Raw genomic sequence first — 17,519 nt, forward strand, 5'->3', positions numbered from 1 at the left:
GGTGACACCTTAAGGTGAGTTCCCCTTCATCTGGCTCTGCTAATGAAGTTAAATACAATACACATATGGTTGGAGAGGAGACTGGGGAACACCCCCGTTAGAGTATAAAAAAGACTGGACTCATGAAAACGTGGTGCATTTCTCTCCGACTCACGCGGTCTGACAGAGGTGTACCCCGGCCGGAGACAAATGTACCTCCGGCCGGAAAAACCTTGTGCTTGACAAGATTAAAAGTTGTTAACCTGTAACTTTATTCCACTAGTCTTTCTTGGTTCTCCAGACAAACGAACTGTATTCTGTCAAGTAAAAAGGTCCTCTTTACCATGTTGCTCCTGTATCTGCAATGCTTTCACGCTGTGCTGCGTACATTATATAATGAATGCACAAAACAGACTGTATTCAGTAAAGAAGTGAGGATGACCTGCCAGTCACTGGTCAGGTCGGTCAAGCCACGATGTGATTATGTGGAGTGCTAAAGCTTTGTGTCATGTGTCATGACCACACTGAACACGCATGCTGATAAGATCTTGCTTTTTTTTTCGAATAAATTTTAGATACTCAACCTATTACAAAAATGGCGTGCGACTGTAACGAGCCGCATGCTACAGCTGCAAACGTGCAAAGAGCAGCAACTTATAGTATTATCTGACTATTGTCACAGGCAGTGTCAACTCTAGTGCAAATAGAGATTATCACCTGCCCTTTTCACATTTTATTGAAATCTCGTTAGCATGCAAGTAGTGTTAACCACTGGTTAATTTGGTGCTGTCACAGCTTGTATGTGTTGTTGCTACATGAGAACAGGAGCTAAAATGACATTACTTGGAGTTGCAAATGTACATTTCTGCTGTGTAGCTGTTGCTGATCCTGTATCTGTACAAGCACAGATACAGATGCATATGTGGGGCTACTGTTTTAACTTTTGTTTGTGAAAAAAGTCTTCTACAAGTGCTGCTGCAACCACTGGACAGTGTGATCTCATTTATTCCTCTTAGAGAAATTAGCATGACAGCAACACTTAAATGTCACTTTGCACCCATATGGGAAGTAAATAGCAAGAAGTGATGCACAGGGCTTCACCTACCAGTAATACCAAGACTGTCAACCCCCACCGCACCCCCCCGTCATCCATTTATTATCTCCTCACCTTCGGTTCAACAGTCACCATCAGACACCCGTCCCAGCATCAATTCTGACTCACTGGGGTAGGGTTACTCTGTGGGATATTTGACATCAGAAGTGCAACAGAGTGTTCAATGCATGCACACATGGTGATAAAACAGTTTGTGACATATACATCTTCTGCAATAAAATCTTTCATGTATCTACAAAGTGCTTTAACTTCTGTGTACTAAGGGGTTTCATATTGTTGTTTTGCTGAATGAATCAAAGTGTTACTGAACTAAACAAAAGAATACACTCGCACTGCAACATGTTTAAAGTCTGGGTTAATATGAGTCGGCTTACATTACCACAGTGGCGGTATGTGAGCAATCAACTTCAGAGGAACCACTACCAAGATGACTGATGCGTTGAATGCATCAATGGTAAACTGTCACTGTACAGCCACAGAGCCTTTTCACAGTAATCTGGGTAAGCAGAACTACCCGTCATAGTTGTGGTTTGGAAGAAGTGAACCTCTGCAGGGCTAAGGGCTGGGGCTGGGGCTTGACACTTCTTTGTAATTTGTGGGTGAAGGAAATGTGAAGGCAATACCCACCCACGCTAGTAACTCTCAGGTCAATTGGTGCTTGGGAACTGTCATACTGTAGCGCTAAAAGGTTGCTTTTATATAATGTCTGATATTTTGGAATACATTTGGTAAATCCTCAAAGCTAATGTATATCTTCCCTCCTGGCTCTATATTAAGTTCAAAGTAAAGCGGTAATCAGCTACTAAAAACATTTTGACGACTTGTACGTTTAAAGCTTTTGTGTCTAACCGACCTTGACTGGTCAGTGTCATCATTTGTTTTTAGAACAGTAATGAATCAGAATAGAATCAGTGTACTTTTTTCATATCACAAAAAAATTAATCCACACACACAACAAGCTAGACCAGTGTAGCTAATGTGAAGTATATCTCAGCCACAAGTTCATCTGAGCCCTTGATCTTTAGAAGGTGACAAACAGACAAGGCAACATGTTTTTTTTACCTTCTCACAAAATGGGACAAAGGCATTAAATGTTAAAACTTTTATCTTTTATCTCTTTAAACTTAAACCTCTGATGGATATTACGATGGTACAATTCCTAATAAAAATAGATCTTTTTTCTGCTTTTTCTGCTTCTGCTTTTTTCTGTCTTGTAAAATATTTTAGTGAGGTTTAATCAAGAAAATGGTTGTGAAAGTAAAGAACTTGCTCTTCAATCAGTACTAACCACAGTTAAACAATGGATGCCAGATATGTAAACAGTTTAAAAATTTGAAAAGCAATTGCTAGCATCTGCTGAGTGTTTATCAGTATAGTGTTTGAATGAAGGTTTACATGTATGTGCTGTAAAGGGAGAAAATTGAGAAAATTAAACATTTCAAGGCAACTTATACCATACTATACCATAATGCATGTTTGAGTTTTGAAACAATTTCAAAATTTTTAACTTTTCCGGTCAAAATTTTAAGTTTAAAAGTAGTAGTACCCACTAACCAACTAGGTAACAGGTAACAGGTATCTTTCATAGCTCTATAAACTTTACATACCATATCAAATTTTTAAAATTCAGATAGAACAGAACTAGAACCATCAAAAACCAGACCAGAACCAAACCCGAACAGAACCAGAACCCCCCTGAACAAGACCACTTTTCAAATGTTTGAGCTACATTCTGCCATTTTCTTTACATTTTCAACTGATGTTACCAATTTCTTTGTTTTTCAGAAGTTCAGCAGTTTTTTCAGCAGAGTTTAGTTTCCATTCAGCACCACAGCATTCAACCCTGCATTTTCCAAGGAAATACACCCTTTTTTGTAATTTAGGAGATTGACTCGCTTTTGATCTCAGTGGCCAGTACAAGAACTCTGATAAATCCTACTCCCGCAAGGGATTAAACTCAGTAGGGAGATGGTTGGGGCTTGGCAAAAGCCAGCCAAAGTAACTTTAAACGACAGTCCCCGTTGTTTCTTATGTCAACTGTGTTTCACTATTTGGTACCATGCCTTCAACAACAATTACAGTGGACATCTAGCACAGGCAAGAAAGTGAATAAAGTACTGACAGAAAACAGGACAGTGTTTATAAGTGATGAAACCTCCCTACATACAGGGGGACCTACTGAGCGTTGGGTTACAGGTGGTTTTAACAGTAAGGCAGCATTTCGCCGATGGCAGCCATTACTTCTGTAGGACCTACGGGTCCAGTAATTGATTTATTCCTGTTATTTTATTGTTAGTTGTGAAATCTTAAACTTTAGTTTTATATATTTAAAGCCAATCTCCACTCTTGAATTTTAAAATGACGCAGCACTGCTTATAGTAATGATTTTCTGAATCAGCAACAGGCTTTTTTCCTTAGGCATTTGTTGGTGGATATGCTGGAAAAGCTTTAGCACTCTTAAGAAGTTCAGAGGAGCCTCTGGAAAGTTCCTCTGAACATGGTACTTCAGACAAACTTGTTTGGAAGTCGTGAAATTTCTAGCTATTTTGATTTTAAGTAGGTATACCTACTTTAATCAGGTGTCATCAGATGTAATGGACAAGTACATACAAAGACATGAAACAAAAGATGAACACTTTCTACCTTTCTGGCAGCACCTGGAAGTGAAACACCACATATACACAATTTGAATACCTTCAGTGTGTCAAAATTCAGGTATTGTGATCATAAGTTGCTGCAAATTTTTCGAAAATTACCTACTTTTAGATAAGGTATATAATTTTAAGAAGTTGACAATTTGAAATGTCATAAGACATGACATCCCTACGACCCATGAATCTTCATTTTTAAAGAAACTCCTGTTCAAACCACTTTGGGGCCAACTCCAATAACTTAAAGTGATCCTTAAAGGGCCACCTTCTGATGAAATACTTAAAAGTTTCAGTTTTTGAATGTTTTAATTCTTCTAACATTGTCTCTCCTTCTTTTTGTTTTTTAATAAAAAAATGATCACCAGTAGCTTTTCCTCACAAAGGAAGTGAGTTGTAATTACAGCTTAACATAAATCACACTATAGTCTCAGAAGTCACTGAAACTGCTGTAAACTGAGACATGCTTATCTTGGTTGTGATTTTTATCTCGTACAAAGTTTTACTACCAAAACGTACTATAGAAATAAGTAGGATTTGAAATTGAGACTTTGTTTCAGTCCCATTACATTTATCTGCATTGTATTGAATCCAATTGTGAAGTGTTACACCAAATCATCTGTCATTTGTACTTAAGGTTTCTTTTTCCAAAGAAATTGATATGAGGACTTCAACTACCGTTGTAGTAAAATAAAGGTGTGTGAGTAACCTAGATGGTTTCCCTTCTTCTGACTGTGGTTTTTGACTGAGCAGTGAACAGTGAATACAGTACTTTTTTCAGGAAAGGATTACTCATGTGAACAAGAAAAAAAAACAGCACAGACAATACTTAATGGGTCATTCACTTTTATTACATTGTGGATTATATCATACTTAAAGTGATCAGTTTAAACTGGCCAGATTGCTTTAAATACAGTTACATTTTAAAAACATTTGCCAAATCAGTTTATTTGTCTGATTATTTATGGGGCACGTCTTTGGTTAAAGGTCTCAATGAACACGAAGAACACCTCTCCCTTCCCTTGAATAATACTCAAATTGGACAGTCCATTGAATTTTGCATCCTTTACACAAATTGAATAATTTGGCTTCAACTTGTGCTTCGTGCCACACTCTGTCAATTAGGCTGAGCCCAAGTATCCGTCTATATTTCACACTTCCGAATGCTATCTGTGTTTTTTTTATATAAGCTTCTAATTACATGTGAAATGCATGACCCTTGATCCAGCAGAATATTACATATAAAAAAAACCAACAGAATAATTACATCCAAAACACAGCATTGTAAAAGGCAATAATGCAGCAATTAAAATCTCAATAACATACAGTAGTTTATATTTCATTGGGAAGTATAGGGACAGACCAACAAAGAAGTCTAGAGCTTAACAGAGGACATAAGTACAAATGTGATTTGAATAACTATAGTATACACCATTCTAAGTCTGCTAAATGCTGGTAGGAAACCTTCAGTGGTTTGGGAAACACAGGCAAGCTTATTCTCATCTATGGTTTCAGTAGTATCAATACAAGATCAACTGACTTAAACTGTGAACATACATTGTTTTCATTCACTAACAGAGCTGTACAAATTATACAAGGGCTATGACTTCTCTTTACCTGTCATAACACAACCGCAACCTGCTATTAATCTGCCTGACGAGACAAACAAAATGATGCTAAATCTAAACTCAGTCCGATTCTGCTATATATTCATTTTCAAACAAACATAAAAAAAGTAAACAAGTTGTAAAGAATCTTTTTTCAGCGCTTTCTTGAAACGAACAAATAAATTGAGTTTTTTTTTCCTTTCTTTTTTTTTTCTTAAATAACGAAATTTCCAGCAAGAATAAACAAAGTATATTGTGATTTTGGTATGAAGTATACTGAAGCATATAGTTAAAGACTGATGAACCAAAAGCAACATCCCACACGGTGACCTTTCTTAACCAAGATGGTCCGACAGAATTAGGTGACTAAAGGAAATCAAACTTATACAATAAATAAAAGACAATCTGTCAGAAAAAAAGGGGCAACCCCTTTTAAACTCATCTGTACAAGGTGAGTGTTGGTCATAAAAATGACAAACTACAATGAGTCATTTTATGAAAAGCTTTCCATGAGGGGATTAACTTAAATAAAGCTCCTATATAGTGCTATCATTCAGTGTGTTAGTGGCATATTTCAAATATTTCAAGACCAACACTATTATTTCCATGCCAGAGAGGGGTGTGACTTTAGCAGTTACTGCACACACTGAAACTTCACGCTACCACAATTGTGCCCTCTCAACACCTCTGCTTCTAATGCACATCTGCCAGGTGTGAAGATGAGTAGCTGCTACACCAAAATGAGGACGGGGGGTCATCAGGCAAGTAGTCTCTTGAGTGGCTCAAACTGCACTACTCCTACTAAAGTTCACGAGGGATGTCATGAAGCGCGAAAAAGGGGATGGAATCTCAACGTCTACCTCAAATACATTCAGAAAATAGTTGCTGTGTCGTTGTCTTGTGCTGGTTTTTACAACAGTCCGTTTTCAATCAGCCATGTTAGGAAAATGTTTCTCCTTCTCGTAACAGCACAATGAACTAATTTTTTTATTTCTTTATTTTTTTACATCAATGCAAATTAATCATAGAAACGTCTACATCTCGTAGCATGTATTTCTAACGTTATTTACAGTGTCTGTTTTGAACAGTAACCTTTCTGACTTCAAAAGCAATGACGTGAACAACACAAATAAATACTGCAGCATCATACACCGAGTTGTCATGCTTTCATCAAAATAATGGACCTCTGATAATTCTGTCTGACAGTTCTTGAGATAGCAAACAAACAAAAGGAATCCATTCACTGACTAAGGTATATTCTTCCAAGTAATTCATTATAATATCGAGGGCAGATCATTTTTTGTATCACCAGCACATACTGTAGTTGTGTATTGATTAGTGTGGTCATCTGTGTTTTAGTTTAGTGTATAATTGTCTCACACATTTAGGGCAAACACCTTCACATCCTAAATGTTTTCATGTCACAGTAGTACATGGAGGAGAGTTTAGCTTAACGATTATCTAGTTAAGTACCCTTTTATCACTAAGCATTTTTACCAATAAGAATTAACTAGGCAGTCACTCACACTCATCTACACAGGTACATTATATCTAACTGTGGTACAAACTAAGCAAAGAGACTACTACTGAAAAATAAATACTATAAATCAGTATGCACCATTCAGATTCCATTTCTAACGAGAAATGATGGGTCAAGTCATGCCACAGGGATGAGGTGAATGTTTCCACGGTGATTAAATTTGTAGCACTGTTAACTCAAAGGAGTACTAGATTACAATAGGTAATAAGGAATTGCATCATACCTCACTATTCACATTCTGATGAAAGGTTACTCTTGGGTCAGGGTTAGCGCCCAGTACATAATCTTTTTAACTTAGATTTGCAACACATCATAAATCCATCAAAGGGAGTGCAGCTAGGACACCACTTTAAGGAGGAATCGGGGAACAAAACAGGTGGCCAGGCATGACTTGCTGGTATCCTCCAGTACTTCAGTTCATCTGCTCGAAGAATTTGTAGGTGGGATTTTCATAGCCATGGTTTTGCATTTTGTTGAGCTGTCGTTCCTCAGGTGTCAGCATAGGGTCGACCTGCTACGAAACACACAACAGCTTGAATTATTACACCAAAGACAAACTCACAAGCAAGGATAACATTGTCAAATGAGATTTGTGTGAAATCCATCCATCCAACCATCCACCTTCTATACCACTATATCCTACACAGGGTCTGCTGGAGTCAACCCCAGCTCATTACAGGCTAAAGGCAGGGCTACACCCTGGACAGGGGGCTGTGTAGAAAACATTATTTTAATATGAAACATATGACTAGTGGGTGAGTTCTGAGAAAACAAGATGTCAGTAATGTTAGGAGGTTTTGGAGATACAGTAGCTTAGGAAAACCCCAGGAATCATTTTGAGACCAAGGCTGTTGAAAAGGTCTGAGTCACAGCTGATGTAAAGTAAATAAACTTTGGTATACTTGGCAGACTTCCGATGGCTTTATTATCATATCTTTTATAAGCTATGTGATCAAAACAAGATCGTGGGTGCAAGTAGCAAAAACAAGCTTGATCTGCAGCCGGTTAGACCCTCCTTTAGAGGTAGGCTGAGAGGCTCTGTCATATGCAAGAGACTCTAAGTAAATTGGCTTTTCCTCCTACACATTGAGTGGAGTGAGTTGAGGATGCCTCCCTGGAAAGATGTTTTTGGGCATGTTTGATGGAAAGGAGGCCCCAGAGCTGACCAAGGACACGGTGGCGACATATCTCTCGAATGGCTTGAGAATGCCTCGTTAATTCCTTGTAAAGGTCATAATGAAGGGTTTATCATTATCAGTATCATTATTCAAAGGTCTCAAATCCACGACTTCTCCATCTTGGCCAGAAGTTGGGAACGGGACCAACTTCATTTCACAGCAGGGGAATTTGGCGGCGTTGGCAGTACGAGATGATAATAATGATACATTTTATTTATAATGCACTTTACATTACTGAAAATCTTAAAGTGCTTCAGTTTGATAATTAAAAGGAGACAGAAATAATAAAATCAAGATAAGAGATAAAAGAGATAAAAAGTCAAGACATGGCAGAAAAGAGAATAAAACAATTAAAAACAGCAACTAAGGAAAAATAAAAACAACAGCATTGTTTAGTGATAAAATGCATTTCTAAAAATAAATGTTTTTAGTCCTCTTTTAAATTGTCCGTGGTTTGTGGTGCCCTTAGGTTGTCAGGGAGGGCATTCCAAAGACGTGGGGCAGTGACACTAAACGCCCTGTCACCCATGGGTGCAGAGTCTGGTCCTGGGAACATGAAGGCGTTAGTGTAAGAAGAGCGGTTTATACTTTAAAGACCTAATGAGCAGAATATTTTAAAGAAAATCCCCTCTTGCTTCAGGCCAAAGTAATCCTTCTTAATTATATTTTCTCGAGTAAAAGTGTATTTAGAATTGCCCCAATCTCTTTATATTTCGTTGTTTATATCAGTTTTCGCTGCATTCAGGACACTTTCAAACTGCAACCGTTGGGTAAAATGTTGTTAGACACCAGTCAAAGCATCATTTATAATGACATAAAGTAGCTTATCATCACAGATATCGTAAAATAATTATTTTTTATGTTAATGCACATGCTATTTTGAATGGAAAGATTTATCCTCATATCTAAATGGCTCTCTAAATTCCAACTGTAACAATTTGTTAATTAGCAGTTTACTCTAAAAATCCCCAAATTAGCTTGTTTTCTAAATTGATTAATCCAGTCTAATAACTTGAAGCGACATTGAACTTACTAGCACTTATTATTACTATTTCATACTATTACTACTTTAGACATTGTTAAGTCTGAATTGCTAGTTGGAAGTTTTTTTTAAGCCTTTCAATATTTAGTGACCGTTTCCTCCAATAGTTAACCATCATGCTCAGAAGCTAACCAGCTTATTCAAATGTTAGACAGCTATCAGTTTCATCAGTTAAATTTTTACTGGAATGCAAACATGTATTTGCAAAAACTTCCACATATTTCTTTTTACAAAATTTTTAACAAAATGAAAAATTAAACACATCGTAATGTTTGGACTGATTAAACTCTTGAACTTCAATTCAGCTATGGTTCAAATTACTGGGTCACTTGTTTTACTTCTTTTATTCACACGTAGAACAATTTCCAAAGTTGTATAGCAAAATGGTGTATTCAACTGGACGTGTTTCAAGGTAAGTTAATAATGGAAAAAGGGGGCCGCTCGGTGGTGCAGTGAGTTAAGCAAGCGGCTCATATATTGAGGCTAAAGTTCTCCTGCAGCGGTCGCAGGTTTGAATCCCGGCCTGCGCACCTTTGCTGCATGTCATCCCCATTCTCTCTCTCTCTACCCCCTTCCTGTCTGCAACTTGAATAAAGAGCCACTGGAGCCACAAAAAAAAAAAAAAATATATGGAAAAAAGGGTAATATAATGGTGTGAATGTGTCGATGAAGCTTGAATTAGTTTGCATCGTACCAGGAGATGATTACAGGACGTGAAAGCCAATCGCTAAAAGAATAGAACCTAAAAACTATTAGTTTTACAATGAGAAAAAATATTTTTTTTCTTCTTTTTGTTAAACACTGAAATTAAAAAGCACCATGGTGTTACGATTACACAGAACTTAAACGAACGGCTTAGTTAGGGTCGTACCTCTACGATGCCATGGCTAATAGTGCCATATGGCTTCCTGCGCACCAGCAGCAGGCTGATTACCATCACCATGGCAATAGCCACCGCCACCACAAGCAACCCCACCATGGCACCACGGTTAAACGTCTCCAAGGCATCAGGTTGCTATGGAAATAAATAAAAATTGAGTTTCATTCTCATTCTAATTCATACATTAGAAATTTGAAGTATGTAGAGACTTGTTTTGTTTTTTTATGTCTCAGAACATTTTAATGTTCTTACCAATTCATCTCGTGCAATTTCATCAGGCTTGACCCGCCGCTTGAGCTCTGCAGAGGTGTTGATCTGAGAGCAGACAGAATTTATAAGAACAGAAATCCTAGAAATACTGTAAACAGACACATGGCATTTTCTGTGACTAAGCATGCTTTTTAAATAACTGGGATTGAAATACTTGAAGTATTCAGGAAAGCTAAAATGAAGATCATCTTACTTTTTCCTCGTATTCGTAAGTAGGGCTTCTCTCAGATGTGGTGTAATCATACTCATCCTCTGCAGACATGAGGACAGAGATAGCTATAAAAAAAGCAAAATATACAATATACAACGCTACAGTTATTGTAAAGAGTATAATTCCATGTATGAATTATGCTGAACCCTAACTCACCCTTCTTGTTAGACGGTAAGTCTGCAAAGAGGAGGAGGTAGAAACAAACATGATTAACAGAGCAAGCTGTGACAAGTAGTTGACTGTTTGACATTTCATTATGATGATGAGAACAGACGTAATTGTGCAAGACGTGTGGGTGTGTGCATGACTGATGAAGGAATAAGTACCAATGTGTGGAGGATAAGGCCTGCTATGGAAGGCCCTATCCTCCTCCTCTTCATCATCCTTCTCTTCCTCGCTGTCGGCTGGCAGGAGCTCCTCGGTGGTACGAGTCTCAGAGAAAGAGGTGGTCATGAGCTCGCTGATGTCTCCTCGTTCTGCCTTGACCAACTCCTCTGTAAGAACACATAAAAATGTATAAGCAACCAAGACGGCTACAGGACTTTATTCGTAATGTTAACTATAAAACAGATGGGAGTATGCAGATGACTTTGAGGATTTGAAAATCAATAACTAATCTTACGAATGTCACTGTGAAGTTCCTCAGCCAACATGGGGTCCTTGTAAAGCAGCGCGAGACTCTGGTTCATTCTCTCCTCAATGACATGGAGGTGTGTATACACCTGAAAATATAAAAAAAAACACTCTAATATTTGCCTGGAATGACCCATGAAAGCTGTGAAAATAAGTCTTGTCATATGGATAAAGTGGCTTTTGAGAGAGGCAAATACTTTTCAATGAAAGAAAAATCAGTTGCAGCTTTCTTTTAGTAATTAAAGGAGACCTATTATGGCATTTAATACCTATATTAAACAGGCCTTGAATGTCTGTTTCTAATAAATTAGAAATTCAGCCTCTGAGCCATGTCTTTATCTTCCCAGTCTCTAACCCCATTCTCTATGCAGGATTCTGAGTGGGTGGGGCTATGATAATGAGGCTCTGTGCTGATTGGCTGCCTGACGCGATGACGCGATACACCGCTACGAAAAAATGGTGGAAGCTCCGGCCGGCGGAGTTAGTTGTGGGCGTGGTTTCACGCATCGCTCCCGTCCTTACGTAACGAAAGGGAGCAGAATCTGAACAGCTCATAGAAGCCACATCAGACTGGATGTACAGACCCTGCAGAATTTGGTTGCTTTCCTCCTTCTCAGTTGGCAGGCTGAGGGGAGACCACTTTATATATGTTAAAGCAAGAAAAATTGGTTTTTCATAATAGGTCCCCTTTAATGTATCAGTAGTGAACAGAGACTCTTCAGCACATGATGTTCTGTGTATTTCACTATCAGCTAAAAGCTAGATGATGTCTGAAAAGGTCTCACTTGGAACTTCATTTGCTCAGCTTTCTGGGGGTCGACGGCCACAATATGCTGGTAGTGTCTCAGTGTGTGTCTGCGGTCCTTCTGCTCCGCGGCCATGTACCGTTTCAGAGCCTGCAGCACGCGCTCCGGCTGGAAGAGAGATCCGAGTCAGGAAATACAGGACAGTCACATAAAAGCTTATCTGGGAATACTACCAAATGTACTTTCTTCAATGTTTATTTTCCATTCCCCACTGTATTACAAGTTGTCATACCTGGGGGGGGTCAGACTGAACGGTCGTCAGGTAGTTCTCCAGGGCCAGGCGGCGGTTGTTGTTGAGAAAGGACTCGACTCTGGCGAGATGCGTCTCCACAAGCCTCTGCCTCTCCCCGGCAACCTGCTCCTCAAGCGTCTGCAGCACGGACTGGAAGTGCTGGTGGAAACAAAACGAGTGGGTGGGTGCAAGAACGAACAAGGCAAATACACATTTCATCTCTAAGTTTTCAACAAAGTACGGTAAGTGAAAGAGAAAGAGAAATGTCTGTTTACCTCATTCAGGGCCTGTCGCTCTGACTTGGGAAGATTTTTTGACTGATTGTCAGCTTCTGCCCATTCCTTCATGATCTGATGAGTGCAGAGACAGATTCAGTATACAACTGTAAAGGTGTGTGTCCTCTAGATAATATTATTGAGAAACAGGGACATTGAGCTGAATCGAACTGTCAGAGCGAGAGGCATTAATTGGACATGACATCTGTTATAATTACAAAACAAACGATCGTGGTGCGAGAAATGTTTCTGCTTAAAATGACAAAATCCATCTGTAAGCCGAGGCTGACCGCTGTTTGTTTTCATTCTCACGCTGAAAAACCCGGTTTTGAAAAACTTCAAACACAAAACGGTCTTTATAAAGAGAGCGCTCAATCAAAATGACTGGACAGCAGTGATATGAGAAATCCTTATCATGGTGGTGTGCTGCTCCATCACATAAAAGACAAAATGAAAGAAATGTTGAAACAGCCGTCTTCAGATTGTGGGAAAAAATACAGGCGTGCTGCAGTGGAAGCGCTTGTATGACTTGCAGGTAGATGTCTTCAGGCCTGGACATTTAGCAGATGACACGACCCGCGACTCTGTATGTCAAACCATTAAAAAGTTATAGCAGAAAATAGGGACTATCAAATATTGACCAATAAGATAAAGGGGCGGGGCTAATTCAGGCCAATGAAGGTCAAGTACTCAATACCAAGTCCGATGACACCATCCACATGTCTTTATGTCATACCATTCAAAAGTTATGCCAGAAAAAAGAGACTATTAAATATCGCCCAATCAGAAGAAGGGGCGGGGCTAATCTGCACCAATTATGTTCAAGGACTCAATACTGAGTCCGATGACACCACCCACATGTCTTTATCACAACCCGTTCAAAAGTTATGGCAGAAAGTAGGGACTATCAAATATGAACCAATCAGATGAAGGCGGGGCGCGCTTTTTGGCGTCTAGCGTCGCCACGGTAACACTTTTGACTAAGAAAAGTAATGCGCATTGCGCATCGTCACAGGATCGAGTCGCACATTTTGTTGTATAACACACTTGGGTGCACATTACGTTTTGGGCGAAGACGGTACCGAAGAAATGGCATAAATTGCGCCAAAATTACACGACTCATTCAAAATGGCCGACTTCCTGTTCGGTTTCGTCCATGGTGCCAAGAGACTTTTCTTTAAGTTGCGACATGATACAGGTGTGTAGCGATTTTCGTGCATGTACGTCAAAGCGTATTGTGGGGCTTGAGGCAAGTTTTCTAGGGGGCGCTGTTGAGCCATTAGGCTATACCCATTAATGCAAACCATTAAAAATCAAATTTTTCGCCAGGCCTGGCTTGCGTGCAAAATTTGGTGACTTTTGGGGCACGTTTAGGGGGCAAAAAGGCCCTCATTTCGTCGGAAAAATAAAAACGAGAATAAAAAGAAAATTCCTACAGATACAATAGGGCCTTCGCACTGTAAGTGCTCGGGCCCTAATAAGGTTGTCATGGATTAAACTTAATTAACTTACTGTGTAGTTACAAACAAATAATAATAAATAAAATCTGTCTGCAAGTAAGTTCAAATATTAATTTCACCTTCATAGCGGTACCCAGCATAGGACTACTCTACCATTATAAGGGGATTCCACATGTCATCATATAGCATTTTATTCAGCACATCTCAGTTTGATTCTTTTTTTGGCAACTTAATTGTTTTTTTATTTATTTGCTCCCTTGAAGTAGGTGAATCATGTTCAGGCCAATTCCTCACATCATTCTCCTAATTAGATTGGAGAATAAGAACAAGTGTTCTCCCTGCCTCCGATTAATGAAGCGCAAAAACTGAGACCTTCGGCCGACTGATTCTTCACCTCATTGATGCGCTTCATTCTGCGCTCCTCCAGGTCTGTTTTGGCACGCAGGAAGTTGGCATGCTCGCTATCATCCACTGGCTTCTCGAAATAAACATCAACACCGTCTGTGGGCCGAGGCGTGGTAACTGGAGGGGCAGACAGGAAACAGGTTGATACTGCCACTCAGGATCCATGAAATAGTTTGCAGTTGTTTAATGATTGAAAAGGCAGTCTGTGTCAAAATGTGATCGGATTTAGACAGTGAGAGTAGCAGAAAGACAGGGAAGGCGGTGGAAATCTATCTCTCACACACACACATCCACGTTTTTTTCTCATAGACAAATGTTTGGACACAAAAGGACCACCGTTCATCGAGGAGCTTTCAAATGTATCTTCCCGGTGGAGACCCATACCCTGAGATCACTTGAATAAAAGTTATTTTGTCTGATTAAATGTCCCATTTGTGAAAGAAAAAGAATAAAACATGGCCTATTAAATGAGAAGAATATGGGCACTTAATAAAAAACATCTTACATGGCATTGCCATCAGGAAAAATCCGGAGTATCCTAAAAAGTTTAGCACCATTATTGTTTAGGCCTGGACTTGAGGGTTAGTAACATTGCTATCCATTGAGAAGTGCAAAGAGCTTTGAAGAAAAGCCTTACATGGTTTCCTAAGGCCTACTTCAGTTTTGCAGCAAAGAATATTTCCCCTGCAACTTGCTCTGCAAAAATTTGAAAACTGCTGAGACAACCACAATGTGCATTTGCTTTCTTTTTAGGAAAGAAAATGCTGAGGGGAAAAAATAGCTGGTGCATTACTCACATCAATGTAACTGTACAAATAAAAGATAAGTAATTTTGGAGGGGAAACAAACAGTCTGAGAGCTGTTCTTTAGTGTTGGATTTTGTAATAATTCCTCTGAAAAAGGTAAAGCTCAATGCACTTCAACACATCCCAAAATGTACCTTACAACTTTTCAGGAGTTACCTTCTGTCTTGTCATCAGAAATTGAGTACTATTCTTATTTATCCTGATATTTTCTTCTAAATCAAGCTCATTTGTTCAGTGGTGGACTCCTCTATTTAGTGAGCCTAACATGAACTCTGTGGCCTTGTTGTGGTTGTGAGTGTACCTTATGCACCAGATCGACGTGAAACTGAGACACTAAGACATTTGTTGAGGAAGCGGATAGCGTACTCAACATTAGAAGCTCAAATGGAATTAAATATAAACCAAATGCAGCTCTCATAAATATGTATAACTTGTTGTGGATGTTCATGCCTACTCTGCATGTATGCATGAGATCCACGAGGGACTGGGAGTTTGTGAGTTTGTGCAGCAAATGATCACAGGGTTCAACTTTTTAGAAATAAATGAAGAAACTAAAAATACTCACAGCTGTCTCCCTTCAGAGGTGCAGAGGTGGTGGGTTTGTGGCTTTTTTCGTAGTAAAAGGAGCCTAAGTAGTCTGATGTCTGGTAGGGACCTGAATCTATAGGGAATTCATAATCCTCTGGGTCTTTCACGGCTATCGCCTCCTCTTCCTCTTCTTCCACGTCCTCTTCATCAACATCATCTTCATCTTCCTCCTCCTCTTCTTCCATTAGGTCATCATCCTCCTCTTCCATATCGGCCTCGTCCACATCAGTATCAGGAGAGGGGCTCGGAGTGGGAGCTGTGACTCTAGTGCTGTGGAAAGAAGTTCACACTCATTTTTCCGACTGATTACAAAACAACAGTTGCATCCAACAACATGTCAGACGTGGGGTAGGGGTCGCCTTACACAGAGTTGTACTTTCCACTGGTCTGTGACGTGAACGTCTGAGCACCAGCTGGAGCGTCCCTTTCCTCTGTCTCTCCTTTGCCACTGGTGATGCCTCTGCCGGGGCAGCACACGTATTCCACACCCCGGAAATGGTCGCCGCATGGCAGCAGCATCCCGTAGCTGTGCAGCTCCAGGTTATCGGCGGTGCATTCCTGACGCAACCCAAGTACCACACCAGGGAAGGAGGCAATTTATGCTGATATTTATTATTCAAAAGCATTGCAATAAAGTTTAAAATAATATGTTTAAGATAGAAGCTGCATGACAGGCTGCAAAATCTTTAAGTTTTAAGTATAGCTTAAAACTTATAACTATTGCAGTTAGGACTAGCTGTATTAAAAGGTCTAGATCTGGACATTGATGAGAAATTTGCCAAAAAAATGTAAAAAAAAAAAAGCCCCCCATTGCTTTTTTGCACGGGTTTGTGTTTAGAGTACATGTGCTATTCATACGCCCTTCTCACCTCCTTAGCGATGTTGTGCCAGTACACGTAACTCTCGCAGGCATCCATCTGCTCCTGGTGGAGAAAACGGCATTTGTCGGGCACGAGAAGAGGCTCACTCACGTACTCGCCCTCTGCAGCAGGATTACAGAAAACGTGGCATCAACATGAGGATTTCAAGCAGCGTTTAAGCTCTCTGTATCTCAACATACTAGACTGATTTTAGTAAAGACCAATTGAAAGAGTGTGTTTGAAGATGAGCAATACAAGAAACAGCAATGTGACATATTAAATGAGTATAAGGTGCATAAATTAGGTGTCATGGAGAGCGTGAATCTGGAATGAGCAAACACTGTGAACAGATACACTGCGTTTATGCTCGCCTATTGAGGACGAAAGGTTTTTTTTACCCAAAAGGAATTAGTACAGAGATTATAAATGCAGGAGATAGTTTATAATAATTAAAAAAAAAGATTTTTCTAAGATTTTTTTTCTATGAAGGCCAGTTATCAAAAACTTGTTCATTAAAAACAGTTGACAACTGTTAACTGTTGACTTGTGGCACAGACACCAGGGTGGAAATCCTGCCTCCTAAGGTCCCTGAGCAGTAGTGAACTCACTACTGTTCACTGCTGACCTCTCTGGCCCCCTGGTGGCGTTCAGCAGACACACCATCGCTACGGCGCTGCCGCTCTGCGTGGTGCCTGAACACTCTAACTTTGGCTAATAATGTTCTACAAAGCCAATATTAACACATTTAGATAAAGATGGAAAGGGCATTTTGGCCCAAAAATGTGAGAAATGAAAAAGAAAAAAAAATGTCATAAATGATCTGAAATGGAAAAAAGTCAAGGCAAAGGAAGTCTTTAATGGTTTTCTGCCCCTCTATAGGATGATACAAGCCACATTTAATAAATCCAAATGAAGATACTAAAATATATTGTGAAATAATTAAATAATACATACAAACTTAGTAAAAAAAAAATAGATAACTATC

The 17,519-nt window shown here is 39.4% G+C and overlaps 1 protein-coding gene across 4 annotated transcripts in view; it reads right to left on the minus strand.

The window, feature by feature from the left end:
- Window positions 1-4,570: 4,570 nt before the first annotated feature.
- The window catches only part of aplp1 (amyloid beta (A4) precursor-like protein 1), a 42,290-nt gene continuing 29,341 nt past the window's right edge, over window positions 4,571-17,519 (minus strand). Inside the window, exons 4-17 of one of the 4 annotated variants that reach the window (XM_061716552.1) lie at window positions 16,544-16,656; window positions 16,039-16,232; window positions 15,652-15,944; window positions 14,270-14,397; window positions 12,416-12,490; window positions 12,141-12,299; window positions 11,888-12,016; window positions 11,092-11,191; window positions 10,796-10,963; window positions 10,626-10,646; window positions 10,452-10,510; window positions 10,241-10,303; window positions 9,980-10,123; window positions 4,571-7,399 (exon numbers count right to left, since the gene is read on the minus strand). In XM_061716552.1, the coding sequence (XP_061572536.1) occupies window positions 7,301-7,399; window positions 9,980-10,123; window positions 10,241-10,303; window positions 10,452-10,510; window positions 10,626-10,646; window positions 10,796-10,963; window positions 11,092-11,191; window positions 11,888-12,016; window positions 12,141-12,299; window positions 12,416-12,490; window positions 14,270-14,397; window positions 15,652-15,944; window positions 16,039-16,232; window positions 16,544-16,656 (1,745 nt within the window). In that variant the 3' untranslated portion in view covers window positions 4,571-7,300. Of the gene's footprint in view, window positions 7,403-9,979; window positions 10,124-10,240; window positions 10,304-10,451; window positions 10,535-10,625; window positions 10,647-10,795; window positions 10,964-11,091; window positions 11,192-11,887; window positions 12,017-12,140; window positions 12,300-12,415; window positions 12,491-14,269; window positions 14,398-15,651; window positions 15,945-16,038; window positions 16,233-16,543; window positions 16,657-17,519 lie in introns of all 4 variants that reach the window. The other 3 variants (XM_061716551.1, XM_061716550.1, XM_061716549.1) reach the window with 3 other exon arrangements.

This window comes from Cololabis saira, chromosome 3 (genome assembly GCF_033807715.1).
Source record: "Cololabis saira isolate AMF1-May2022 chromosome 3, fColSai1.1, whole genome shotgun sequence".
Taxonomy (NCBI): domain Eukaryota; kingdom Metazoa; phylum Chordata; class Actinopteri; order Beloniformes; family Belonidae; genus Cololabis; species Cololabis saira.